Raw genomic sequence first — 26,699 nt, 5'->3', positions numbered from 1 at the left:
TCCATCACTTTCTTTCTACAGTGGTACCCCCAAGGTTCCTTTTACAATCAAACAATGTCTTTTCTCTTTAACCACACTTAGAAGGCAGTGAGCTATAGAACAAATCAGAATGTATACTAAGTCAAAAATATTTATGGATGCTTTTGGCTTTTATTTAATTCATTTTGTGATTTAAAAGCTATGAATATGCTAGTAGCATTCTCTGGCCCTTCATTCATGGATTTCCCATAAGCCATATCAAAAAGTCAGTAGGCAGTATTTGGGCCTTGGTTGGGGACCCACAATATATTTAACTCATGCAAAAATGTCAAGCTTTGTTTTGAGGAAGTCACACGTGCTTTAGGGAACCTTATATTGTCTGACTCAGGAGTGACTGACACTGAGCCTTTCTGCTAAACATTTTAGGGCGCTCCAGGTCCCGATGGCAACAACGGTGCTCAGGGACCCCCTGGACTACAGGTGAGTATTCTCCCACTCTTGTCCTATTCTGCCCTAAAATGAATCTAATCCCGCAAAAATGGCCATTTCTGTTTCTTCTCCAGTCTGAAAGTTATGTAGCTAGAAAGCAAGGGTGGCATGTGCCTCTATGTAATCTTTCCTATCACTTTCAGGGTGTCCAAGGTGGAAAAGGTGAACAGGGTCCTGCTGGTCCTCCAGGCTTCCAGGTAAGTCAGCTAAAACATTCAGACTAGGGGTCCGTATGATTACTTTGGTCAGACTGTCCAGTGGTAAATCATTACACCACTCTCCCCTACCACACAGAACATGATTTCAGAACTGAAGCAAATAGATGGCGAGTGAGAAGCTGCTCACAACTTCTCTGTGTAACACAGGGACCCCCCAGTCTGGTGCTCTGTCATGACCTAGAGGGGTGGGATTGGGGTGGGAAAGGCAGGGTGGCTCAAGGGGGAGAAGACTTGTGTATACTTATGGCTGATTTACAATGTTGGCAGGAACCAACACAGCACTGTAAAGCAATTCTCCAATTAAAAAATTTTTAAAAGAACTGAAGCAAAGAAGGGTACATGTTTTTCAAGGCAAACTTTTCTGTAATCCCTTCATAACAGTTATGAAGGGATTACAATATGGTTAGTGATCATATTGATATTAGATAGTTCCCCCCAAAATCAATTATTAGACAATCCCCCAAATATAGTCATAAAGATGGAGGTTTGTATTTTTTTCATCTAGGGTCTGCCTGGCCCTGCAGGCACAGCTGGTGAAGCTGGCAAACCAGGAGAAAGGGTGAGTAAAACAAGTGATCATAAATTTGCCTAAACTTGGGACTTTTCCTCTGTTTAATATCCTACTGCAGTGCAATTATGACATACAAAAGGAAACTTCATATTTCATATGTTAATGATAGTGTTCCACGTATGTTGGTACTGTTGGAGAGAATGAGCCAAGTTACTCATTTTCATTCAAATTACTTTGTTTTAAGGATTGAATGAAACATCATATTATGGAAGTGAAATATATCATGAACATTCCATTTAATAGCCTTACTTTTTTGTATTGTTCTTGGTAATGTTAAAATACAGATTATTTCCCTCTCCATAGAAAAGAAGTAAATGCACTGATTTTCCATCAAACTAGGCCCTGAAAAATTGCTTTTAATGTTTTTCTTGGCATTCAGACATGACACCGCTATTCACAATCAGGGCATGAGCTCTGAGTCATTTTATCTATAATTGTGATGAATGTGCTTCAATTCAGCTACATTCTGCGGCCTGCTCTCCTTTGTCAACAGTGGGGCACATTAAGGAGACAGCTGGTCAGTAATAAAGGAGATACACTTGGGTATACAATTAACTAGGTAATGGGCAGAATATGATTGTTTCTATTAAGAGAGCAGTCTGTTATATAACTAAAAATAGGCAATGTCTGATACTGTTCATCATCATTATTTATTATATTATCAAAGGAGAAGAGTCTTTTGTCACCTTTAAAGAAGCAATACACTAAATAATGAGAAACTAAAATTTTCTACCAGGTTCTAGGGGAGATCTATCTTTCATATCAGTGGAATTCTCACTTTTTAAAAAATCTTTCCATACACCACTGAAAGTTTTCTTGTTCCTAACAGCCTGTGTACTTATACACTTGTGGAGGTAGAGCCCATTTGGCTTTATTTTACTCTTTCAAAAATTTTCTAAACATCGTAAACATAAGTGGATCTAGAGAAAATACGTAAATGTCATACTTTATTTATTCCCATGTTTTGCCTAGGGTATCCCTGGTGAATTTGGTCTCCCTGGCCCTGCTGGTGCAAGAGTAAGTATTACTTTCATAATCTCCTGGCAATATTTTTAAAAGAAATATTGTGCTTTCTTCTAAAAACTACTGATGACCTTGTAACAACAAATTTCTGATACTCTTCTGTAGTCAAATCAATTTCTAAATTGATAATAGACTTTTGTGTCTAATTGCTCATATTTCTTATTAAAAATCCACAAGGTATAAAAAACATAAGTGAACTAGTATGTGTATTATATTCAGTGACTTATACACACATGTGAGGTATGTTTATATGACAGTGGCTTGACCTGAGCTAAAGAAAAGTAATATCCTATAAGATTTAAAGTCAATTTTTGCAATGCCTGTTGGTACTCAAAGCCTAAAATCTGAAATCATGAGCCTACTCTTATTTAAAAAATTAAATAAATTTATAGAATTTGCCTGTGGTCATTAGACTAACTGGAAAGATTGGTTGGCCCCTAAAGTATCCTATTATGTAGCTAGTTACCATAGAGCTGGGATGCCCGCACAAATGTAGTGACATACGACCATTGGGAAGATCCCCTGGAGAATGAAATGGCAAGCCACTCCAGTCTTCTTGCCTGGAAAATTCCACAAACGGAGGATCCTGCTAAGCTACTATCCATAGGATTGCAAAGAGTCTCACAGGACTGAGCAACTTCATTTCTTCAGGACCATAGAACCAAATTGTAACAAGGGTCTTTGAAGCAGTTACAGTGTGGACTTACATGTTAAATATTCTGAACCATAGAATGCTATGTTGTAGTGATATTTATATGTAAATTGGGACATATTTAGATAGGTAGAAAAATAAATAGACATATATACAAATATACACATTTCATATATATATATATTCTGTTTTATATATATGTATACACACACACACACATATATATATTATACCTGTTACATCCCTATTGTGTGCAATTGTAAAAAGAGAGCATAGATATGAGGATATATAATCTTATTTAAGATATGTAAATCTTATTAAGATTTATAATCTTAATCTTCTCACTGAAAATGATACAATCTTTCCCTTTGAATACTGTGTATAACTGGCATCTGTTTTTACCTATGGATCTATTAATATCACAGAAAAAGGCCAAAAAGAGGAAATGAATTCTAAAAGTTGAACATTATACTCGAGAGGCAACAGATTTTGACATTGTAGCCACAGACCACTAGAACTGAATAAGACCTTAGAGATTGTCTCATCCCATCCTTTTGTTTTACTAGCAGAAAAATTATGGGAAAGTAATTGTAATTTGCTTGTAAATGGAGAGCTGGGATTCAGAAGCTAAACAAGCATGAACTCTGATGTATAACGTGATATCTCGGAAAATGATGAGCAGCACAACACTTCTTCTGCTTCCTTCCCACAGGGGGAGCGGGGGCCCCCAGGTGAAAGTGGTGCTGCTGGGCCTACTGGGCCTATTGGAAGCCGAGGTCCTTCTGGACCCCCAGGGCCTGATGGAAACAAGGTAAAATGTGATCTCTATTGCTGGTTTGGCCCAGTATGCTCTAGAATAAGTAAAATCCTTTACAATAGTAAATGAATTATTTCTCAGATTTTTTAAATTTACTTTCAGTTTGGTAATGATTTCCACCTCAGTAAATAACAGTCTGATTCTAGTAGACCCAAATTATTCCAAAGGAAGCAAAACCCCAGTGTTGTACACACATAAATGAATTAGTATGGGTTTTTACTCTTTTCTCATCACACTATTCATACTTTTGTCTTAATCTAGAAACACCATACATATCTGGACACAATTTTTAGAGAATGAACCTTTATACTTTCCCAACATCCTAGAGTAAAATTTCAAAAAGTAACTCAATTTTAATAAGACAATTTGTGATGATAAAAACTAACTGGACAGTACTTTCATCGCCAAAACCGAAGCCTGAAAACTTGCGTTTCAAAATAGAACCTGTGATTTAGATCTTAAAATAGATGGAATCATACATTTCTGAAAAACAGATTACTTCAACCACGGTAAAAAGAAGGCAATTTATACTACTTCTGATTCTTACGGGGTAAAGAGTCACTGTAAAAAGCTATTTTGGTATATGGAAGGATATTGGAAAAAATAACAATAAGGTAGGAGGGCGAGAGGAAGGAAGAATGGAAATATTGGTTCTCTGAGAAAGTACTTTCAAAGGGTTTTATCTCGGAAGCCAGTCAACAGATTTTAAGTACATGGAATTGTAAGGTGTTATAGAAAAATGGAAGCTATAGTCCCACTCTTAAGAAGATTAAAATGTAAACATCTCCCTGGTTGATGAGGTCTCTTTCCACATTTCCTGTCTAGGCTAAGAGACTTCACCTTGAAACATGTTTGTGGGCGCACATTCTTCCCTTTCCGCCTCCCATTGTCGTCCTCTCTTCTCCTGCAGGCCTGCCTGCCTTTAAGAGCGGGTTATAGAAAACTTGGCGGGCCTCCATCCCCACCCCCCACTTCTCTTCGGTCCCCGGGTCATTAACAGCGTCTCCCTCACTTAGAGCCTCCCTCTTTCGGTCAGCCTCCTTTGTGTCTCTCTAGGCAGGAGAGAATGCTATCCATTAAATGTATAAATTGGAAGCCTTCAAGAGTTCGTCTCTCCACTTTCTTCTTTTTACCGCAGCAATAATTGATTTCGCATGTGTTTGATTCAAGGGTGAACCGGGTGTGGTTGGCGCTCCAGGCACTGCTGGCCCGTCTGGTCCTAGCGGACTCCCAGGAGAGAGGGGTGCGGCTGGCATTCCTGGAGGCAAGGGAGAAAAGGTACTCTCTCGGCGATGGGGCTTAACACATACTGTTGATGAACTCTAGCAAACAAGGCTGCACAAGGTTAACCTTTTTTTTTTTAAACAGTTCTTGGCAGGTGGTCTGGTAGCATTTTGATATCTATCTGTATACATTTCCCTCTGCCACCTAGCACCTACGTGTTTCTAAACTCACCAATCTGGCAAAATTCCTTGCTACCATGGAATTTCACGCAAACAGATGGTGTTGAGTAATACATGAGGCTCATTTTAATGCCACTAACAATAATGCCTCCGCCTGCCCTAATTAATGGGAAGAAGCTATATTGAACAGCTGTCAACCGTGCTGCTGCATTAGTTATGCCATAAGAGGGATCGGCCGCTGAAGCCCATTGTGATGTTGCCTTATAATTCTGTCCACATGAGTTTGTACCTCACTTGATTATGCTTCAGGAGGGTGCATGGAAATTAGTAAAGAATAGTTAACACTAATCTGGAAAGGGACTTGAATTTTTTTGTTGTTGTTATTTTTTCCTTCCGTATTTCTATCAAATGAGTATTTCCATTCGAGTTTTTAGAAGATGGTAGGAAATCAAAACATTACTAAAGATCTTAAATGAATTATATTATGAATTATATTAAATTATTTTATAATTTTATTAAATTATATTATGTTATGAATTATAGTAAATGAATTATAGCTTCTTCTGTAGAAAAAAAAAACTCAATTTTGATTCAAAAGTTTGGTTGGGAAATAAAAAGTTGCTTTTGCTTTATACTTTTAGGGTGAAACTGGTCTCAGAGGTGACATTGGTAGCCCTGGTAGAGATGGTGCTCGTGTGAGTAGAATTCTATTTGTACTTATATTGGTGTTTTTTTTTTAAACATTTCACTCCATTTGAGTTGAGAAGCTTTCCAAAATGGAACTGACAAAAGAGAGAGTCAGGGTTAGTAAAAGGGTATTCCAATCACATCATTTTACATGTTCCAAAAGAAAAATTCAAAAGAGGACTTACTCCCTTGAAAATTATGAAAATTATGAATTTTCTCCCTTCCTTAGTTTTAACTGTACCAAGTGCAAACTACCACCCCAAATCTCTGGGTTTAACAGAACATTAAATTATTGTTTAAACTAACATAGGGCTTTAGGAAAAAAAAAAAAGGCAGTAATTCTTGCATTTTAAGAAGCCATATCCTATAACAAGGTTCTATATACCCTAAGAATTTATCATTCAAGAGCCGCCCCAAGATTAACTGTTAATGGCGTGGAGGTGCCAATGATAGTCCCATCAAGGTATAATAATCCTACTCTAGAATACTGGCCTCATGGCTTTTCCGGGCCATAAGCCCCTTTGGTTCTTCTCACCTCTCCCTCAGTGCTGGGAGCTCCCTGTGACACATTCATCATAGTCCTGTCTCTGAATCACACAGTCCTAACTCTTCTTAACAACGCTAGTCATTTGCTACCCTCCAGGGAATTTTAAAAGAGCAGAGAGTTCAGATCTCTGCAGTTCCTAATCTGGCCATAACCTAGACATTTCCATGACCTTCACCACTGCGGTAACTCTCCTCCTGGGAGTGGCTTCTGATGCCTTGATAATTAGAACTGAAATGCATCAGAGGCTTTCTTGATGTCTATCCCGAGTGTCCAGTGAAAGTGTTCCACCACTGAATAAGCACAGCAAGGGGAGAGAGTAAGTGTCCCTTCTGACGGTATGGGGTGTTATTGACAAGACTTCTCTTTTGGGGTCTAGGGTGCTCCTGGTGCTATTGGTGCTCCTGGCCCTGCTGGAGCCAATGGGGACCGGGTAAGCATGCATTTTCACTGACTTGCAACTCTCTGATTGATAGCAATATCGAAAATTCCCTGCTGCCCTGGTCCCATAGGGCCCCAGCAATTCATTTTTATGCCTTTGTATAAAGCCCATCTATTTAAAAACATACCTGTTAGTGTGGGGCAGCAGAGAACAAATGCTACATGGTTAAAGTTCTCTTCCTTTTCTATACATGTGCCTGGTATCTGAGCTATATCTTAATCCCTATCATTTGTTTGAAAGTCTTTTGGGGTTGCCCATTAACAATATCCTAATGTACTGAGCTTTGCTGAAGCCTTTAATTGTAAAAAAAAAAAAAAATCAATAAAATACATGTGTTCCCATTTCACATCGAACAGTCCACTTAAAATAGACATTATTTATTGTATTGTGCAAATTGCCACAAGTAGATCAGCCTCGTGTCCATCTAAAAATTAAAATGTCCTCCTTCTGGTATTGCGGACACTGACTTATAATATTTCTACAAGTGTATGGCCAATGCCCCTGCAACCTCCAAAATGAATACAACATTAGGCAGAGTAAGAGTCCATTTCACTTCTATCTGTGAGATGGGGATTAGTCGCCTCTTTGGATGCAGCTGTGAACTCTGACGAGAACCCACTGGCTCCCTCTGTCTCCTTTCCTGCCTACCTCTTTGAGCATCTGTGGGAGGCGCATTGATGCACTCATTTTGGGTCCCTTTGTAGGGTGAAGCTGGTCCCGCTGGCCCTGCTGGCCCTGCTGGTCCTCGTGGTAGCCCTGTAAGTAGATCAATTCTGGATCAATTTGGACACTCATAACTTTTAGACACCGATGAGTCTGAGGTTTGCTAAGATATTTTGCAATCCCTTCTCCCACCTAGGGTGAACGTGGTGAGGTCGGTCCCGCTGGGCCCAACGGATTTGCTGGTCCTGCTGTGAGTATCATGTGATGAAAGTTCATCTGGAAACACCCCAAGTGAACAAATAGAGTGCACTGGAACACCTGAACTGTAACTGTTCCTTTCCTACAGGGTGCTGCTGGTCAACCTGGTGCTAAAGGAGAGAGAGGAACCAAAGGACCCAAGGGTGAAAATGGTCCTGTTGGTCCCACAGGCCCCGTTGGAGCTGCCGGTCCGTCTGTAAGTTGAATCCACAAGTGGTCAACACAGCCTGGGCAGTTACCCATGACATCTTGTAACAACATATATCAATCAAGTGCCTACTACCCATCAGGGAACATAGCAGACAGAAGACTATTTTTAAAATGAGTTAAAACTTGTGTACCCACTTTACATATTATAAAAGTATCATAAATATTGTTTTATCTCATTTATTGGATAACCCCCTAAAGGTGGTAATATTGAAGTGGGGATTTTATGTAACAAAGATAATCTCTAGATTTGCTTCTAACAGACATGGAAATAATCCATTTGAAGAAAAGAGTAACATTTATAAAGGTTGTTCTGTGATTTGACCCCATCTTTCTTTGTTTGCATGTAGGGTCCAAATGGCCCACCTGGTCCTGCTGGAAGTCGTGGTGATGGAGGGCCCCCTGTGAGTACTTACAGTGGATTTGTATCGCTTTTCTTTCTTCAGAAGCTATTAGGGACAACTAGAGAGTTTGGAAATTTTTGGTAATTTGGACTATAATAAGGGGAGTCTTGAGGCTCAAGCTAACTCTGGAGAAATTCTGATACTGAAGTTAAGGGTCATGTTCCTGGAATGTTAACTTAAATTCCAGCTGGAACTCAGTGCATTGTATATTCTTACCACTTTACTTGAGGTAGTAATAACAAGGTTAAACCCAGGTAGTTTCATTGTGAAATGGATAAAATATTTCTTTGGTACCTTTTATCCTTCTATTGATACACCCCTCTTCTGCCTGACCAAGTCCCTTCCCTGGGTCACAGTGACTCCCTAGAGACCCAGAGCTCCCTAGGAATGAACTCCACTGACTCCTTCCTCCTCTCATTGGACAGCAGTTAATACCTTGGTCTTCTACTGTACCTTCCTCTGAAAACAAAATGACTTACTCCATGTCCATTCCCTTAGCACCTAGCCAGGTGGTTAAGAGTTACTAATATATACACATTGATGTATAGTAATATAATAGTGTCTTGCCTTTATAAGCATCATATAATCTAATAGCATTTCAGAAAGAACTATCAGAGCCTTAATGCAAAACACGTGCACTGCAATCTGGGCCATGCTGGTCAGGAAGATGTGCGGAGATGGAGGGTCTTTGGGGTCCTGGTTAAAATAAAACCCTCTCCAGGGCTGTCACTCCCTACTCTTTGGTCCGTCCTTGGTCACATGTATTGAGGATTTTCCTTCTTACCCAGATTCCTGGAGTTGGTGCTGACTGGGGAATTTTAATGTGCTTGCTTTTAGGGGGCTACTGGTTTCCCTGGTGCTGCTGGACGGACTGGTCCCCCTGGACCCTCTGTGAGTAAATCACTTCCCAAACGTGTCTTCATTTATTTACTCTAGCCAAAATCCCTAGCCTCTAGAAGGAAACTGTTAAGAAACTCTCTATGAAGAAACATGCTGCTAGCATTTTGCTATGACTTTCCTAATCTGAAATCAGTTGTTCCGAATCATTAAGGCAAAATCATCAGAAATTATGTTTTCTAATATCAGTTTAAGAGGCTTTTATTCATATGAACACAAGTCCCCTTGCCCCTTTTAGGGGCATGGTCTCTGTTTAAAATAAAAAATCAAGACAGTTTTAGTCACTTATCAGTTATTTCTATATCCAATTACCCTTTATGGCCAACATTCTGCCTCCATTGTTAAAGTATAATTGTTCCTGAATTTAAAGGTGGTTTGGCCTCTAATTTAATTTTGATTCGGACTCTCCTGTCAGGACTCAAGAGAATTTAATTAATTACCAAGGATTAAGTCTTCCGGTTAAGGTTTCTGGGGGAAAAAAATAGCAGAGATGTTGATTTCTTGGAATCCTTTCACAGGTTCATAACAGGAAAATCTTCATTCCCTGTAGGCATTTAATTAAACCTAGTTGAGAGCATATGTGATTCCTCAATTATGAACAAAATGCCTGTACTGGCTTTCTTCGAAAAGAAACAAGTGGAGTCCTCCAAAACCCACAGTCCCATTCGTTTACAACTGACTATTACAAGTCAGCATAGCTCTGACTCCAATGTGCTGCAACTGTGGCACAGCATTGCTTTTCCTCACAGATATCTGCCATACCCTCTGCCTCAGTTGTTCAGTTTATTACAGCCTCAGGAAGGAAGAGGAAAATTGCTTCTTTCTACAAGAAAGATTGTTTAAAGGTCTAAACCTTTCTCCAAAATGGCCAGGATATTAGTTTGTGGCTTCAAATTGTTGACATCTTAATATTTAAAACCTCAGCTGCTCTCTCCCTGCTCCATGATGATTAACAGAAAGTAAGTGACCTCATACATTTGCTCACAGGGTATCTCTGGCCCCCCTGGCCCCCCTGGTCCTGCTGGTAAAGAAGGGCTTCGTGGGCCTCGTGGTGACCAAGGTCCAGTTGGTCGAAGTGGAGAGACAGGTGCCTCTGGCCCTCCTGGCTTTGTTGGTGAGAAGGGTCCCTCTGGAGAGCCTGGTACTGCTGTAAGTGATTTCAGACTCTTCTTTCCTAATACCTTATGTTGAATTAAAATAAGTCCCATATACAAATCTTCACATGGCATATATTGGTTGATGAGTATTGCAGGTTCTCAAGTAGAACTCAGTTGAGCCAGGAAATCTGTCCAACAGACACTGAGGTGTCAGGGCTTCAGTAGATACTCAAAAGGCACTGGGTGGAGGTAACAATGAGTGAGTGAACTCACTGTTTTATCAACAGAGCCTTTTAAGCTGTTGAGGGTACCTTACTGGTACTGGGATTAGAGCAAAATTCTATTGCTGTGGTCATCCTACTGTAAATTAATCGATCTCAGTAAGCTACCAATTTTTTAAAACATGCAGTGTGCAGTATTATTGCCACTTCTGAAATGTGATTTTACTAGACCTGGTTTAGTTAGAGGCCAAGGTCAAAAATTTTGCTTCCCAGCATAAATTCTATGACTCTATTCCCTCACTCTATGATGACTTCATTAATCCCAACCACGTGTTTTTAAATGTCATTCCACTGGTCTCAAGGAGGAACCAGGTACAAAGAAATATACGTGCCAAAATGGAAACTAATTGTCATCACTAGAGAAAAGATAGCCAAAGATATGTCCTACTAATAGGAAGTCACTAGCCTTTTTCCTGGGTTTCCCAGATGGCACTAGGGGTAAAGAACCTACCTGCCAATATGCAGGAGACTTAAAAGACATGGGTTCGATCCCTGGGTCGGGAAGATCCCCTGGAGGAGAGCATGGCAGCCCACTCCCATATTCTTGCCTGGAGAATCCCATGGATAGAGGAGCCTGGTGGGCTCTACTCCATGGGGTCACAAAGAGTCAGACAGGACTGAAGTGACTTCGCACGCACGCAGCCTTTTTCTACACTAAGGATAAACCCATTCTCAGAATCTCAAACCAACCTGTATTATCCTGTAGGGTCTTACAGTAATAGTATTTTTATTGTTGTTTAGGGGCCTCCTGGAACCCCAGGTCCACAAGGCCTTCTTGGTGCTCCTGGTTTTCTGGGTCTCCCAGGCTCTAGAGGTGAGCGTGGTCTACCAGGTGTCGCTGGATCTGTGGTAAGTGTTTGACACCATTCTTATCCTCGTTAACATAATAAAAGATGTTAAAAGCTGCCACTTCAACTGTGACAGATTGATCACTGAATAACTCCACTTAAGATTTTTTATTCATGGCATTTCTTTATACAGATCACATGTCACTTAACTGAGACGCTTTAATACTACCTCCCTTAGACACATGTTAGAAAGACACAGCTTAACATTATGCAGAACAATTTTTGTTCTTTTTTACATGCTTAACAACAATATAAGCTCTAATTGCATTTACTCCTTTGGAGTACGAAATGCTAGCATCATTTATCCTGGAGCAAGAATGAAACTCTGCAAGTTCTGAGTCATTCCATTAAACATAGTATGTGACAGTAACTAGGAACCATCTAATCTCCATAAACTCTCACCTTGATGAATTCATTTTATCTGGATTATCAGATGAAATGAGGCCCACTTTGTTTAGGACGTTCCCAAAGTACATACAACTGACCATCTCAGTGTACAGGAAGAGGGCAAGGATGACACTAATAACACTTCTTACCATTAGGTGACCCCTCACTTTCCACTTACCTCCTCTCTCAAAACTGGAATCCCCTGACTAGGATGGCTTTGGGAGAGTGAGACTAGCCCTCCATCCAGTGAAAGGAAGTTTGTCTTCTCTGCCTCTTTAGGGTGAACCTGGCCCCCTCGGCATCGCAGGCCCACCTGGGGCCCGTGGTCCCCCTGGTAATGTCGGTAATCCTGGCGTCAATGGTGCTCCTGGTGAAGCCGGTCGTGACGTGAGTCCAACATTTGGCTTGTAAAATCTAACTTAGCAGTACATCACTGTGTGCACCTTTGTAGCCTGAGCTGAAGTCTAGTTGTACTAACCACTGTCAGGACTGAAAATACTAAAGATAACTTGGAATGAGTGTTTAAGTAGCATACTTCAAGGTGGCCGAAATATTAAAAACACCTCTAAGAAAAAAATCTAGGTTTGCAAGTTTCTTGTTCCTGTTTTTGAACAGCCTGAAAGCAGGTTGTCTACTGGGCACTGGGAGTAATGAAGGCAGGTAGCCCAACTGTAAGGGGCCGGTGGGCTACAGTCTCTCTAAGTGCCTTAGCTGGTGTGATGTCTTCACAGGGCAACCCTGGGAATGACGGTCCCCCAGGCCGCGATGGTCAACCCGGACACAAGGTCAGTATGCCTCGTCATTGTTCTGTGACTTCAAAGGGGACTACAGTACACGCCAGACTGACGCTGAGCTTCATGTTTGCCTTCCATAGGGGGAGCGTGGTTACCCCGGTAATGCAGGTCCTGTTGGTGCTGCCGGTGCTCCTGGCCCTCAAGGCCCTGTGGGTCCCGTTGGTAAACACGGAAACCGTGGTGAACCAGTGAGTGTGTCAACACCCCTTAATGCTGCCATCCTTATCGGGCTCCACCCCTGGCCTCCCCACGCTTGGGAGCTGGGGAGGGGGCGCCCAGGGAGGAGGATCTCGGGCTTGGCTGCTAAGTTGTGTTTTTCTTTTCTGATTCACAGGGTCCTGCCGGTGCTGTTGGTCCTGCTGGTGCCGTTGGCCCAAGAGGTCCCAGTGTATGTACATGGAGATGGTTTCTGTGCAGCGTTTAGGGAGGATCAGTCTAGACTGTCCATTAAGAAGACAAATAATACATAGACTATATATATATTTTTTTAAAATTTAGTCCATGTTGAGAGTTGCTACAGACAGCTTTTAATCTCTTGTATTTCAAATCTCTTCTTATTGGTATTAAATAATCACAAAGATTGGACTTTCTCAGTGGCCCAGAGAATAAAGAATCCACCTGCATTGCAGGAGACCCGGGTTCGATCCCTAGGTCGGGGAAGATCACCCTGGAGACGGGAATGGCAGCCGCCCCAGTGCTCTTGCCTGGAGAATTCCATGGACAGAGGAGCCTGGTGGGCTACAGTCCATAGCGTCGCAAAGAGTTGGACATGACTGAGTGACTGACACTTTGATTTTCAATCACAAAGATGAGCCACTTAACAGAGAGCTGAACTAAAGAAGACTAAGGAAAGCGGTGGGAGTATCACCCCCCTGGCTTTCAGACCTTTCACATATAGAGTTATGTTTGTAAATAGACTGGACAATATTTGTGAAGACCTCAGTGTTGTTTTTTAACGGTAAATGTCCTGTCTGTCCTTCTTTTTCTTCATAGGGCCCACAAGGTATTCGAGGTGACAAGGGAGAGCCTGGTGATAAGGGTCCCAGAGGTCTTCCTGGCTTAAAGGGACACAATGGGTTGCAAGGTCTCCCGGGTCTTGCTGTAAGTACAGTATGGAGAAACAGCTTATATCTGTACAGATCTTAAAGTCCTTCAGCTGAGAATGAACTTCCTCTGAAGTTCACTGCTGTTGTTCTAAAATGTCCTACATCGTATTCATTTCCTGTTCTCTGGCTAACTCCATAGCTCAGAGATAATGCTGTTTCATCCCAACATGGAAGGGTGAGGGTTAGAGGAGGTAGAAATGTACATATACTAAGATCTCCTGGCAACAATGTCCTTCAGCCCCAGTTAAATAAATGTAATTAGAGGAATGACTAATACTGCACTGTGAAATAGCTTATAGAAAAAAAAAATAATTGAATAGACATAATGAAAGAAAAGAGGCCCATTTTACAATTTTAATTTTCTCAATCCAGAGTCCATTGAAACTAAAATTTTCTGTTCAGTTTTTTAAAATCTGTTCATCAACACATGTTCTAAAGGTGTGATTTTCCTGTTCTCTCTTTAAAGGGTCATCATGGCGATCAAGGTGCTCCCGGTGCTGTGGGTCCCGCTGGTCCCAGGGTAGGTAAATCTAAGAGATGTTTATCTCTGAAAAGACCCTATGGCAGACAGTGAGTCCCAGACCACTTCTCCCTTGTGGAGTGTTCACTGGCACACACAGACTTGGTGTCCTTCTTTCCTAGGGCCCTGCTGGTCCTTCTGGCCCCGCTGGCAAAGACGGTCGCATTGGACAGCCTGGTGCAGTCGGACCTGCTGGCATTCGTGGCTCTCAGGGTAGCCAAGGTCCTGCTGTAAGTATGATTTGGGGAAATAATAAAGGGCATCACTGACCTATGGGAATATCTTCTTTAGACCAAACCAAGACAGTGAAGGGCTTCCTTGGTGGCTCAGAGCGGTAAAGAATCCGCCTGCAATGTGGGAGACCTAGGTTCGATCCCTGGGTTGGGAAGATCCCCTGGAGGAGGAAACGGCAACTCACTCCAGTATTCTTGCCTGGAGAATTCCCTGGACAGAGGAGCCTGATGAGCTACAGTCCACATGGTCGCAAAGAGTCGGAAACGACAGAGTGACTAAAGCATACAAGACAGTGATAACAACACATTAAAGTAATCCCCCATTTCCCTGCTTTCTAAAATATATAAAAATTATCTGTACCTGATGAACTCTTTAAGCCCATCCCTGCAAGTATGCCTTGGAGCAAGTTGTTATTACATGAATTTGATTCTGTTTTACTTGTTAGGGCATGCTTTTGTGTGAATCTCCATGGAAAACCTGTTACCATTGGTGTCCCTCACTGTGACCAAACCCAGAGCCTCTTGTCTCTCACTTCCACCTCTGCAGGGCCCTCCTGGTCCCCCTGGCCCTCCTGGACCTCCCGGCCCAAGTGGTGGTGGTTACGAGTTTGGTTTTGATGGAGACTTCTACAGGGCTGACCAGCCTCGCTCACCAACTTCTCTCAGACCCAAGGATTATGAAGTTGATGCTACTCTGAAATCTCTCAACAACCAGATTGAGACCCTTCTTACTCCAGAAGGCTCTAGGAAGAACCCAGCTCGCACATGCCGAGACTTGAGACTCAGCCACCCAGAATGGAGCAGTGGTAGGTTGAGATATCCAATTAGAATGACCCTTCTCACAAGTTAGGCCTTTCAAAGCCATCTCCCACTGATATGAAAGGGTATTTGAGTCAAAATGGCATTATGTGAAATCCTACTCAGTTAATAAAGTATTTTCTTTTTCCAACCAGCACCCATTTTCAAGATTGTATTGATTCATATTTCTACCCTTTTCATGGTAATACATACCCTGCTTTTGATTTTCATGGAGAGGAGAGGAAGAACTGTCTGATTTTGAAAATAGTCACCCTCTTCCTGTTAATGTAGAGTAGACAATATATAACTGTATGATAAAAAATGCTACTTTTGGGAATCAGAATTTCTCAGTAGTAATTTTTAGAACCTATGCTCCTGTCACTCAATGAGAGGTTTTATGATCTAGGTCTTTTTCTTTTAAAGGTTACTACTGGATTGACCCTAACCAAGGATGTACTATGGATGCTATCAAAGTATACTGTGATTTCTCTACTGGCGAAACCTGCATCCGGGCTCAACCTGAAGACATCCCAGTCAAGAACTGGTACAGAAATTCCAAGGCCAAGAAGCATGTCTGGGTAGGAGAAACTATCAACGGTGGTACCCAGGTAAGGAATTTTATAAACATTCCTTTTCCTACTAAATACTATCTAGCACTATTTGCTTTTTAATTATCCTCATTTTGGCCTTTTACCAAAATGGGCTTTTTAAAAGAACCTGCTCTGTTCTTGGGTTCTGTTACTTCCTGGATTGCATATTACAGATAGATTGATTGGACATGTCCATACAATCCAAAAGTTATTATTCAGATATGACTTAACTGATAGTCACTGGAGAAAGTGACAATGTCACATAGTGTGAAGGAGTACAAGCCATCATCTAGTCCGGTATCCATGAACATATGTTTTCAAGATGTGAGCTTTTCTGAATTTCTAATTGAAAGTTTTCATTAATTTTATTGGTGGAAAATAAAAGGGTCTAAATCTCTACCTTCTTGTTCTTATTTTTAAAAGGAAACATACATGTAGAGAGAGAGGAGCTTTATCTGAAATAGGTCACTTTTTGAGATGACTTGCCTCGGCATGGTAGTTCCTGTGTTCCTTCTAGGTAGCTGCTACTTCAAAGACCAGTGAATTGAGTCTCCTTTAAAAGTTCAGGTTCATACCTGAGTCCATTATTCTTCTCTATACCAGACTATTTTTTTTAATTTGACTTTTAGTATCTGAGTCCTTCTTCATTTAACTGGAATTCCCATATTACTCTCTGTAGTTTGAATATAATGTTGAAGGAGTAACCACCAAGGAAATGGCTACCCAACTTGCCTTCATGCGTCTGCTGGCCAACCATGCCTCTCAGAACATCACCTACCATTGCAAGAACAGCATTGCATACATGGATGAGGAAACTGGCAACCTGAAAAAGGCTGTCATTCTGCAAGGATCCAATGATGTCGAACTTGTTGCCGAGGGCAACAGCAGATTCACTTACACTGTTCTTGTAGATGGCTGCTCTGTAAGTAATAGTGGAATATGGGAATAACAGTAATTTGGGAAGTGGGATAGTGGAGCTTAGACCATTAAATGAACAGATGAATGAGAGACCTAACTTATTTTTCTGTCATAAATACATTTGTTTAAATTCAGATGGTAAATCCAGAGCATTCTTAACAGATCTTGCCTTCTGAAATTCTCTGAAATACTGAACTATATACTATGTTCCATGTATTATTTTTCTTTTAACATGTTTTTTAAATGATGACGTAAAGCCATAACTTACAATTACTTGAGGTTAAAAAGGCCCAGGCTGTAATTTATAATATAGTACATAAGGGGCTTCCCAGGTGGTGCTACTGGTAAAGAACCCGCCTGCCTATGCAGGAGACATAAGAGATGTGGGTTTGATCCCTGGGTCAGGAAGCTCCCCTGGAGAAGGGCATGGCAACCCACTCCAGTATTCTTACCTAGAGGAGCCTGGAGGGCTACGGTCCATAGAGTTGCAAAGAGTCAGACATGACTGAAGCAAATTAGCACACATACATAATAAAATAATTCTATATGAATAATATCTGATATATATTTCTATATAAATGTGTGTTCTATATAATTATATATTATACAATATAATTGTATGTAATATATCTAATTATAATATGATACAAGATGATTAGATTCCATAACAGTGCTGCTTTATGTATATTCCTGTCTTCTCTTTTTAAACAGAAAAAGACAAATGAATGGCAGAAGACAATCATTGAATATAAAACAAACAAGCCATCTCGCCTGCCTATCCTTGATATTGCACCTTTGGACATCGGTGGCGCTGACCAAGAAATCAGATTGAACATTGGCCCAGTCTGTTTCAAATAAACGAACTCAACCTAAATTAAAGAAAAAGGAAATCTGAAACATTTCTCTTGGCCATTTCTTTTTCTTCTTTCCTAACTGAAAGCTGAATCCTTCCATTTCTTCTGCACATCTACTTGCTTAAATTGTGGGCAAAAGAGGAGAAGGATTGATCAGAGCATTGTGCAATACAATTTAATTCACTCCCCCTCCCTTTCCCCCTCTCCAAAAGATTTGGAATTTTTTTTTTTTCAACACTCTTACACCTGTTGTGGAAAATGTCAACCTTTGTAAGAAAACCAAAATAAAAATTGAAAAATAAAAACCATGAACATTTGCACCACTTGTGGCTTTTGAATATCTTCCACGGAGGGAAGTTGAAAACCCAAACTTCCAAAGGTTTAAACTACCTCAAAACACTTTCCTGTGAGTGTGATCCACACCGTGAGGTGCTGACCAGAGATGAGCTGAGGTATTTGTGTTTTTTTGTTCAAAATACGAAGGTGCTAATTAACAGTATTTCAGATACTTGAAGAATGTTGATGGTGCTAGGAGAATTTGAGGAGAGATACTCCTCTGCTGTTGAGCTGTATTGTGTATTTTTTTTCATTTGACTTAACATCAGTACTTTACATCTTATTCCCACAAAGTAAGTGGATCATTTGCCCAACATTGTCCTCTTCTTTAAATTCAGCATTTGTTCTTTGCCAGTCTCATTTTCATCCTCTCCCACGGTTCCAAAGAAGTCTTGTTTCTCGGACAAGCAGAAAAATTAAATTGTACCTATTTTGTATATGTGAGATGTTTAAATAAATTGTGAAAAAAATGAAATAAAGCATGTTTGGTTTTCCAAAGAAAATATTGAGTAGAATTCCTTGCTTCAGTGCTCTTCTCAATATAAATATAGATTATAGCAGCTCCACCAGCCATAATACCAAGTATTTCTCATTAGATAGAAAATCTGCAAAAAGGGCAGTTTGGTATGGTAGAAAGAGCAGAGAACAAGGACCCTGGGGATCTGAGCTCCAATTCTGGCTCAGCTCCTTCCGGCTAACTGACCTTGGGCATTTCACCTTCCTGAGTTTCGCTATTTATCTATAGTATAGGGAAGATTCCTTCTCTGAACTAACATTTGCCCTACTCAAAATACATAATACTTAAGCAACATGGCAGAGGTTGACCCACGTTTATGCTAAGTAGAGGTCCATAGAACCTTTTGGTTTATTATCCATTAAGCACTTTGAAACAGTGGCTGCAAGTTGGTCTATGCACAATTAATACTATTAACTAAAACCGTTTCAAATATTCAGTGAAAAATGCCACACACTTGCATCTGCTGCAGCTGAGTACAGTGCCTGTTAAGAGGCAATGTGTGTCCTGTCAGTCACCACAGACTCTTGTGGATAATAGTACCGTGAACACCCACCTGCCAAATCAAGTTCGTTCTCCTCCCCTGCACCTTTCAACGACATCTTTAACACACTTAAACATAGTACGTGTCAAGGAAAATGTTCAGATTCATTTAGGACTTATTTCCTGTTGCAGAACATAATTGCGATTGTAATATTTGCCTCCTGCTATAAAATCATCGAGATTCAATTAGTTTTAAAAGCAAAAGACTGAACATGATAAAAATCTAAAATTAACTCTGGAAAGTTAGCAAGGTCTACTAACCAAATGATAAGTTCAAATTATGGTCCCTCTACCACCAAAATCAGATCCCTGGGATGCTTATTGAAATGCAGATTCCCAATCCTCAGCCACCAAATTAAGACTTAGTAAGGAATTAGTATTCTTTTAAGCACCTTGAAAACTTCTGACAGTGCACCAATTGGGATACCATTGGATAAAGTGATTTCAAACAATCCTTTGTAGCTTTAACATTTTATGTCTGGCAAGAAAGAATCAATACCCTTGACCAAGTAACATAAAGAAAAACTGAACCTTTGGGATCATAGTATGAGTACTCCCCACAAATTGCTAATTGAAATAACAAAGGTAAATTTACATAATAACCAGTTAGAAATCTCTGGATTAAAAATACGCTATGCTCAGGCTTGCAGTATAAGAAACAACCATAAAGATAGCATAAAGAAGGGAGAAAGAAGCAGGAATAAAACCAACATTTATTGACTACCAACTATGAGCCTAAACTACGCTATATGATAATGACTGGTCAAACTATATCCAAATAGGGAGATTTCCTAATGACTTAATAGTCATTTACTCATCTATCTGTGACTAGTATAGTGAAATAGTTAAATAATGGTAAACCTGATAGATAACAATAAGGAAACAAATGATGGCATATCTAATAAATACCAATGAGGAAAAAATGATATATCTAACAGATAATAATGAGAAAACAGTGAAATAAAATTTTATATCCCAGTAACATTTATGAGGATAATTAAAAGTAAAAAGATAATAGAATGTCACAGTCTTTAAAATATATTCAGGTACACTGTCATTAAAAATATTTTAAATGCATATAAAAATACTAAGAGTAGGGATATTCATGTATTAACAATAGAAATGATTTTATTTATAAATTATCCAAATTTTCTGCAATGTAGTTATATTACTTTTGTCATTTATAACAAATTTAAAATATCATGAAAAGAAATACACAGTCACAAGTGAAAACGATCCTGGTTGAGGAGTGACCAACCCCAGGGGAAGGGTGGTCATCCTCCCCCTCACCCCCCACCTTCTGAAAAAGAAGGAAAATCCTGACCTACAGCGTCATTATTCATCACATCCCAGCTACTCTGGGGGACACTGGGGAGAGGAGTACAAAGCCATACCGCAGCAGCGTCCTAAGGGATCTCGCAGTTCAGTTGCAGAGAGAGAATAAAATAACGTGTATACACAATTTTAAATGAAGTGTCCTCCAACAGTAGCAGAGGACTCCATTAATTAATGAGATGAAGTGTCAAGAAACTGACCCTAGCCTCATGCAACAACAGTGATCCTGGGACTGGCCGGCTAGCTCTTGCCAGAGTTCTCACTTCACCTTCTAGCCTCTGCCTAGCTAAACGTTTCTTCTCTGGAGGCCACACAGTAGAACAGTCTGGTACTTACCAAGCCAGAAGGTCCACTGTTTCTGTTCCCAGTGCTGGGCGATGGCCTGAAGGCTTGGCCCTTGGACGATAGATCCCCTCTTTAAAGGCTAATCACCAGACTCCAGGGACCCTCCTCACAACATCTCCTGACCTTTGGTCATACAAAGGTCAGCCGCCTCGAATTCGTGCTGGTATGAGAGGAAAGAAGATGGCACAGGAGAGAGTGAAGGAGCTAGGTAGCTAAGAAGAGGGAAAGAGATATTAATCAAGTCTGGTAAAAAGTGTCATTTAAAATTCTAAAATCAATACAGCTAATACACGGGCAAAAAGCAGAGACACCTGAGCAATGCTGAACACATCTATATCTTTAATGCCCAAAGACTTTTTTAACCTATTCCACTTAATATCACTGAAAAGGAAGTTCAGAAATTGAATTATATATAAGGAAAGTTGGAAATGTCATTTGGGGTCAGAACTATGATCCATCTAGTTGAGTGCTTTGCCTTTGACAGTGGCACCTGGGGAAATTTGGGAGAAAAGTGGTTGGCACTTCCCATGAAGCCAGCCTCAAAACCCCCATTTAATAACCCATTGTAAATCTTCTTTGTACATAGATGTATCTAAACCCTTGAAGAGCCCTCTATCCGTTTTGAAATATGTTGGTATTACAGTACCAAAAGGAGAGAGCTAATGCTGAATTGTGAGCTCAGCTTCCTGGCCCTCTGATCAAGCAACTAAAATAGGCTTTGTGTGCCTATGCCTGGATCAGCCAGGGAGCCAACAACTCAGTGTCCTCAGGGAGCACCAGTAACACAGCAAGGGGGCCACAGGCAGCCCAAATGACTGGCTTATCCCCACAGTTCAGTCAAACGAGCACGTAATTTGTGGTCAGCAGCCAAGGTCATGAGCACCAGCTCCACTACTGACTAGCCAAGGGCCCTTGGGAGAGTCTCTAAAGTTTTCTGAGAACTTGGTTAACGAATCTCTGCTCTCAGAGATTTCCATGAGCACACCTGCTCTGCCTGTCTCACAGGACCACTGGGAGAAGCAAAGGGGGCAGGTGTGAAACTGCTTAATGAAGTGTAGACAAACGGTACTTGTCACGTTAGGTTCAAAACTTCCAGTCACTTGCAGTCACCTCTTGATTTAAGGTCCTATCCGTGGCCCTCCAATTTAGGGGGAGCAGGGATTAGAATTTAAATTTAGTTAGCACCATTCTCTAAATTGGTAGTCAATCAATTTTGAGTTGTGCCTTCCTATCGGTAAAAATGTAAGTTCTTACAATTAATTTTGTTAGCCTCTTTATATACTAATGTTATATATATACTATAACATTATGTGTACTAATATATTATGTGCAATATAAAACCTAAATGGAAAAAAATTTTAGAGAAAAAATAAAAACAAAGAGAAAACTCCACACTTCTCTGGATCATTTGGCACATCCCTTGGTGTGCACCACCTGTCCACTCCACATCTCTGAGACCATTGTTCTAAACAAGGATTTGTGGTAGGCTCCAGGGGAGGGCAGAATATGAATAAATTCCTGAAACAGAGGGCTAAATTTTGTGCACATATGCATATTTATTGGAAAAGGGTCCACACCTTTCTTCAGCTACTCCAAGGGGTCTAAGACCAAAAATGATGTCATAAACCACCAACCAGAAGAAATACTACTCACTTCATTAAACTTGGACTTTTCTGAACTATGACTCTCATATCTCATCTTGGGTCTCATACTCAACATGCTGCTTCTCCTATCCTAAGACCCAAGAGAACAAACCAATGGCCCAAATTAAAATAGAGGTTTGTCATTCACTCTTCCACTTTCCTCCTATAGACCCTCTAGCCTATGTTCAACAAGTCTCAGCATATGCTTTATGACCTACCTTATACTCTGCAACATCAGAATACACCAGTCCACAAAACCTCTTCAAATGAGAACAAAGTCAATCATGGAGAACAATTAATGAGCTATTCTCTTTACGTAAAATATGCAGATGCTGGTTATATATATTTGTTTTAAAAAAAGAAGTTTTAACCTAAAAGGGAGTAAAACCTGGCCACTGTTAGAGATTGTAAAGACAATAATAGGAACATGATTTTCAGGGACCCTCAAGTCACTTCATAGAACCAAATATCTCTTCTTCATCTGGCTGTCCTCAAGCAGATATATTATTCTGAGTCCAAGGTATAAGAATAATCTTGGACAGAATTAGCAATCCTAATGGATTCTAGAAAGATATCTTTAAAACTGCAATTCACTACATATTTATAGATGTTCTCTACTACTGAACATACACATGAAATGTATTTTTCTACTAAAGTAAATTTTTTTTTCTGCTGCAGCATTGATGTTGGTGTCCAATGACTTAATTATCCATAAACAGCATGGAAGAAAATGAAATTAATTTTTTTCATGGAACCTGTTAATGCCAGGCAGGATAAGAACACTTAATTCACACCACTGTGCTAAGTGGATTGCCTTTCTCTCCCTACAGGATGTCACTTCAAGTTCGCTGCTCCCCCTGCTGATGGGATAACAGAACATCCCAGCCTTTTAACACTGCCATATGGACATCACCAGAGAATGAACACTCAGATTTGGGAGAAAATAGAACAACTTCCTGTACTTATTTCCTGCCTGCCCCAGACACATAGCCTTCTCTCCAGATGGTGGAGAGACAGTGTCCATAGGGGTCTACCTTTATGTCCTTAATGCTCTCTTTTCCTTCTTCCCCTCTATCTTAAAGAGATGGGAATACCAGACCACCTTACCTGCCTCCTGAGAAATCTGTCTGCAAGTCAAAAAGCAACAGTTAGAACTAGACATGGAACGATGGACTAGTTCAAAACTGGGAAAGGAGTATGTCAAGGCTATATATTGTTACCCTGTTTATTTAACTTATATGCAGAGTACATCATGCAAAATGCCAGGCTGGATGAAGCACAAGCTGGAATCAAGATCGCTGGGAGAAATATCAATAACTTCAGAGATGTAGATGATGCCTCCCTAATGGCAGAAAATGAAGAGGATCTAAAGAGCCTCCTGATGAAGGTAAAAGAGGAGAGTGAAAAAGCTGGCATAAAATTCAATTTACCCTTCTAATCTATCCTTAATCTCTCTCCCATGGAGCTAATAAGTGGAAATCCCAAGGAGACAAACATAAAGCTCAAAAGGAGAATGGTCTTTTAGGTAAGCAGAGCTGTCCCATGCTAGAAATTCTGCCCCCCCAATACAGTGAGTAACCCTTCAGGATTTAAGCAAGAGGGTTTAAAGATTATATGGACAGACAGAAGATGGTGTGAGAGAAAGAACAGGGGCTTCGTAAGCAGAGCTGTCTGGATTTAAATCCTGTTTCCACCATTTCCATAAAACGGTGATAATGATGATACCACCCATTGGACTGTTAGGGTTGGAAATACGAATGCAGAGCAGCTTGTAAGGTTGGTGTAGAGCAAGTTCCCAGCAACCACTGTTATCATTATCCTACAAGGCTGGATCTTCTCTGAAAGCCCTTAACTGCACTGCTAACAAAAGCAATCACCTTTCTACAGGTACCGTCTTCTGTGACAGCAACAGCCTAAAACAACAGCACCACTGCACTTTAATTTTTTCTACCACAAATGGATTCCAGCAAACTTCCAAACCCTCACAATTTTGGTGAATACCACTCCACAATCCAACTTTAAGAAGTACTTTTATTAAAAGCTTGGAAACCTTTTCAATTTTTTACAACAAAAAACAATAATGATTCCACGTTGACAGTTAAAAAAAAGAACATTTCTGACAAATAGAACAAATTTGCACTTAACTGGTCTCTGCCCTATGCCATTAGGAGCTTCCAACTTTTGAGAGAAAGTTTCTGAGCATAGAAATGGTCCTTTTGCTTACTTGGAAGCCAGTTTTTCTATACAAATGGGCTATAATTCATACATTTTGAATAATCTAGACTTCTGATACTTAATTTTCACAATTTGATTTTTTAAAATTTTGTCTCTGGCACTAGTAATCCTATCTCAAGAGTTATCAGTACAAGAAATGATCGTAATTATTAAATTCATGTCCTCTGGGAAATTTCTTGTCCTGTATAAATTTATTCAAGGGTTTTAAACATCATTAAATCACCTATTATTGCCAGTGCTTTGAATGTCTATATGAGTAATATCATAAGTAGATCCACTTCAAAGAAACATAGAAGAAGCTTTGATTAGAGTTATTTCCAACATGGTTTTTCTATTACTGATTATCAGTCTCCTTTCCTTTGTAATACAGAAGTCTAAAATAATTTCAAGAACTTTATCAATGTAGCGAAAGTTTCCATCTACCACTTTGTTCATTACGATATGCTCCTAATTTAAAAAAAAATTGTTAAAAACCTTCTTCAGATAACATCTAGAAAATTGCCCATTTAACCATTTTTCTAGATTTTTCACAACAAATATTTACCTTGGGCATGTTATTAAAATACAGTGAACTTACGGTCGATTTGAAGCACCATATGTTTTCTTAGCTTTTTCTTCAACTAAAATAATACAATAAACACTCACCTTGCCATCATAAATTATAAAAAGAGCTGTGCTGTTCTTCTCTCAAGCTTAGGAAGACTATCTATCAAAACAGAGGACAAAGCCCACTAAATCCTTTGAACCTCTGAAGAGAGAAAGACAAATCAATGCCAAAAATGATGTGCCTTCTCACCAATACACAAATTAAACTCTGTATTTTGTAAGATTTATAGGGTAACTGAGCTCTTTTTATTATCATTTTTGCTAGGTATCTGTCAAGTGAGTCTAATTTAGCAAAACAAATTAATATGTTGGGGAAAATCTCTAGTCTCCATTCTCAGTTGGTAAAAAAAAACCATGCAGACAGTTTAGTCACCCTACACCACTCATATTATGATTTAATTGGTCTGAAATATTGTTTTAAAACTCCCTCAGTGATTGTAATATGCAATGAGTCTCCAGAAAATTTGTACTAAAGTCACAGTAAAATCACTGGTAAAGTTGGAAGTGCTTTTTTCTAGAAAGAAAGTGTGCAATGCTCCAAGTTTTTCCAGACCCCACATAATAACTCCCTAATCAGAACTGCTGGGGATGGAGCCAAGGGATCTGTATTTTCAGTGAGTAGTGAGGTGATTCTCATGTCCTCTCAAAGTTCGGGAACCACTGGTTTATTGCTCTCATCGTATTATTGACGTATTCTTAGATGATTCTGTTCCCCTTTCCCCAGAATGTTTAGGACTACAGCTTTAAAATCATGGGCTCTTTAAGCTGCTTTAAATGAGAACATGTAATGGCTCATTGAACACACGAGCAATTAATTTGGGAACAGTTGCAATATTACAAATGTGATTACTTATTGCAAACCCAATTAATCTGGTCGGGAGGAATGTTAATTACAAAGGAGTTTGGAAATTAGCATGAGTGCATGACTAAATGCCTATATCTCGACCTTATTGTATTGTCTGTCTGCTAATTTATTTTAAAAATACTTCTACAGGAGGGCTCATGTATATATATGCATATATGTAATAAGGTAACATTATCCCACATTCCAGGCCCAAATAAATAATCTTGGAATTACCCTAACTATGAAAATTCACAGTTGGAGAGGTGGCTACTCTGGTATTTCAAACAGCATTATTGAAATCTACACCAGAATATATATATTAATTAGCATGAAAGATGTTAAAAATAAATTTTCATAGTTGACATAATGGCTTGATATTTTGACTAATAAATATTTAATATTAACAAAATTTGGGCTAAACCTTGCTCTGCTTATTGCATACCACTTGACAACAAGATTGATAAGAAAAGACATATAGTCCAATCTATTTTCAACCACCAAACACTACCTATACTTACTCCAAACTCTTGAATCACTAAATTGGCTTAGATCAGTCCCCAAAATTGAGAAACATCAGGAGATGACCAAGAAAATGACAAAAATAAAGCAAAAATATAT

The 26,699-nt window shown here is 39.8% G+C and overlaps 1 protein-coding gene across 1 annotated transcript in view; it reads left to right on the top strand.

Moving 5' to 3' along the window:
* Positions 1 to 18,519, top strand: part of COL1A2 (collagen, type I, alpha 2) — a 37,367-nt gene extending 18,848 nt beyond the window's left edge. The window contains exons 27-52 of the mRNA XM_010839767.1: positions 406 to 459; positions 612 to 665; positions 1,192 to 1,245; positions 2,230 to 2,274; positions 3,645 to 3,743; positions 4,920 to 5,027; positions 5,794 to 5,847; positions 6,763 to 6,816; positions 7,530 to 7,583; positions 7,685 to 7,738; positions 7,835 to 7,942; positions 8,304 to 8,357; positions 9,195 to 9,248; positions 10,242 to 10,403; positions 11,374 to 11,481; positions 12,147 to 12,254; positions 12,599 to 12,652; positions 12,742 to 12,849; positions 12,996 to 13,049; positions 13,655 to 13,762; positions 14,234 to 14,287; positions 14,410 to 14,517; positions 15,068 to 15,326; positions 15,742 to 15,926; positions 16,588 to 16,830; positions 17,538 to 18,519. Coding sequence (XP_010838069.1) covers positions 406 to 459; positions 612 to 665; positions 1,192 to 1,245; positions 2,230 to 2,274; positions 3,645 to 3,743; positions 4,920 to 5,027; positions 5,794 to 5,847; positions 6,763 to 6,816; positions 7,530 to 7,583; positions 7,685 to 7,738; positions 7,835 to 7,942; positions 8,304 to 8,357; positions 9,195 to 9,248; positions 10,242 to 10,403; positions 11,374 to 11,481; positions 12,147 to 12,254; positions 12,599 to 12,652; positions 12,742 to 12,849; positions 12,996 to 13,049; positions 13,655 to 13,762; positions 14,234 to 14,287; positions 14,410 to 14,517; positions 15,068 to 15,326; positions 15,742 to 15,926; positions 16,588 to 16,830; positions 17,538 to 17,684 — 2,544 coding nt within the window. The 3' untranslated portion in view covers positions 17,685 to 18,519. The remainder of the gene's footprint in view (positions 1 to 405; positions 460 to 611; positions 666 to 1,191; positions 1,246 to 2,229; positions 2,275 to 3,644; positions 3,744 to 4,919; positions 5,028 to 5,793; positions 5,848 to 6,762; positions 6,817 to 7,529; positions 7,584 to 7,684; positions 7,739 to 7,834; positions 7,943 to 8,303; positions 8,358 to 9,194; positions 9,249 to 10,241; positions 10,404 to 11,373; positions 11,482 to 12,146; positions 12,255 to 12,598; positions 12,653 to 12,741; positions 12,850 to 12,995; positions 13,050 to 13,654; positions 13,763 to 14,233; positions 14,288 to 14,409; positions 14,518 to 15,067; positions 15,327 to 15,741; positions 15,927 to 16,587; positions 16,831 to 17,537) is intronic.
* Positions 18,520 to 26,699: the final 8,180 nt, after the last annotated feature.

The sequence above is a fragment of the Bison bison genome, unplaced genomic scaffold (genome assembly GCF_000754665.1).
Source record: "Bison bison bison isolate TAMUID 2011002044 unplaced genomic scaffold, Bison_UMD1.0 scf7180017864134, whole genome shotgun sequence".
Classification (NCBI taxonomy): domain Eukaryota; kingdom Metazoa; phylum Chordata; class Mammalia; order Artiodactyla; family Bovidae; genus Bison; species Bison bison.
The sequence above is the reverse complement of the archived record's forward strand: the minus strand, read 5'-3'. Positions and strand labels throughout refer to the sequence as shown.